The sequence below is a fragment of the Cricetulus griseus genome, chromosome 4, assembly GCF_003668045.3.
Source record: "Cricetulus griseus strain 17A/GY chromosome 4, alternate assembly CriGri-PICRH-1.0, whole genome shotgun sequence".
Taxonomy (NCBI): domain Eukaryota; kingdom Metazoa; phylum Chordata; class Mammalia; order Rodentia; family Cricetidae; genus Cricetulus; species Cricetulus griseus.
In genome coordinates, this window is record NC_048597.1 from 69941832 (window position 1) to 69943530 (window position 1699).

General features: G+C 42.0%; 1 gene segment (V, D, J or C); it reads right to left on the reverse strand.

Annotated features, from left to right (window-relative positions):
* Nucleotides 1–343: 343 nt before the first annotated feature.
* LOC113831905 lies at nt 344–884 on the reverse strand. The segment is given in 2 exon segments: nt 344–714; nt 839–884. Coding segments are annotated over 2 exon segments (417 nt in total).
* Nucleotides 885–1699: the final 815 nt, after the last annotated feature.

Genomic DNA, 1699 nt, shown 5'->3' on the forward strand with positions numbered 1-1699 from the left:
CATGTGTGGCCCTTCAAAAATTACAGACACACAGAGAGTTAGTGTTGTCATAAAGGAGGGAAGAATAAAAATATAACAGTTTCTTATGGTCAGACATGATGATAACATATCACACATATAAAGAAGTCTCTGAAAAGAATCTGAAGTATTGAAGTCCCAAAATTCCTGTTTTCAACAATATCTACTCCATTGATTGGACATAAATTAGCAAAGAGGCCAGCCATCCATATGTTTGAGGAGAAAGTAGAATCTTGCAATGAACCAGGAGGGAATTATTGAGGGAAGCACCCCAATAGCAGGACTTTTAAAGGAGACATAAAATAGCAATAGCCCCTTTTAGAAATTATTTCACAGCTGGTTCTCTGCAGAGTTTTTGTCTTACTTCCCCATGATTCTCATCACTGTGCTTATCGTTATTATCATAAGAGGAACAGAAGTAGTCAGCCTCATCTTCAGACTGTAGATCAGTGATGGTCAGCGAGGCTGAGTTGGAGGATCTGTCAATGGAGCCAGAGAACCTATCAGGAACCCCAGATGGTCTTTTATTGTGTTCATAGATCACAGTTTGGGGTGAGCTTCCAAAGCGCTGCTGGTACCAGTTCACATAGTAGTCCCCAATGTTGCCACTGCTGCGCTTGCAAGAGATGGTGACTGTTCTCCCTAGAGACTCTGACACAGACTTTGGCTGAGTTAACACAAACTGGGCACATAATCCTTCAAAAAAAAAGATAAGAAAAATCAGTGAAGACAAGCAAATCTCATTCACCAGTTGGAATATTGTTCAAATATCCCAAGCATCAGTTACTTCTTTACAGTAACTTTCCTCAAATCCACTTACCTATTAAGTGATTGAGGAAGATGAGCAACAGTGGAACCCAAGTCATGGTGAAGGCACCCAGATTCTGCTTACTGAGTCCAGCCAACTGACTGTAGATGGGCACCCCTTCTTATCTGTTGGCAGATTTCTAAGTACAGGCTGGCTCCATGCAAATACCCCTCTTCCTGGGGAGGACAGGCTCCTCCTTTTACTTCACACTAGTTTGACTGAGAAGTGGAAAGGCTATATATAAGGAGGTGGTGGGTTCCACCAAGTGGCAGGACAGAAAAACTGGGAAACAAATGGAAAACATCAGAAACTGGGGAAAAATAAGCGGGTAATTAGCCATGCACTCCCCAGTGCAACCGTTTCCCTCCATTTGATGTGTGAGTGCTGGGTCACCCTCCTGTCAGTAGTGAGACCATCTTGGAAGTCACATTACACTGTCTGGACTCTAGTGATATGTGAATTGTGCAAAATAAAATTTTGTAGATGTCAGTTGAGGCAGTGGAAAAGCCACTTTGCATTTGTATAGAGGTTCAATGACTGGTTTGAGAGGCACATTTCTTTTTTACTGTAGAAGACCAGTGGATGTAATGGTGGGCATTTCCACAAAAGAATTTGTTAGTAGATTGAAGGTAAGAATTTGTTTTAGCTGTTAAAAATGCCTGCTATTCCTACAGAGAAAGTGTTTATCATTCCTTCATCCATTCCAGACAGCACAACCTTCAGTATTTTCTGCTCTAGGGGATCAGATGCCCTCTTGGGTTCCCTATATGCCCAGACATTAGCACCTATGCCCACACTGTCAATACAGAGATTATCTACCATCTGCTGTCCACATACTATGTGTAAAGAAGCAGTGAAAATGCAGCTGCTGAA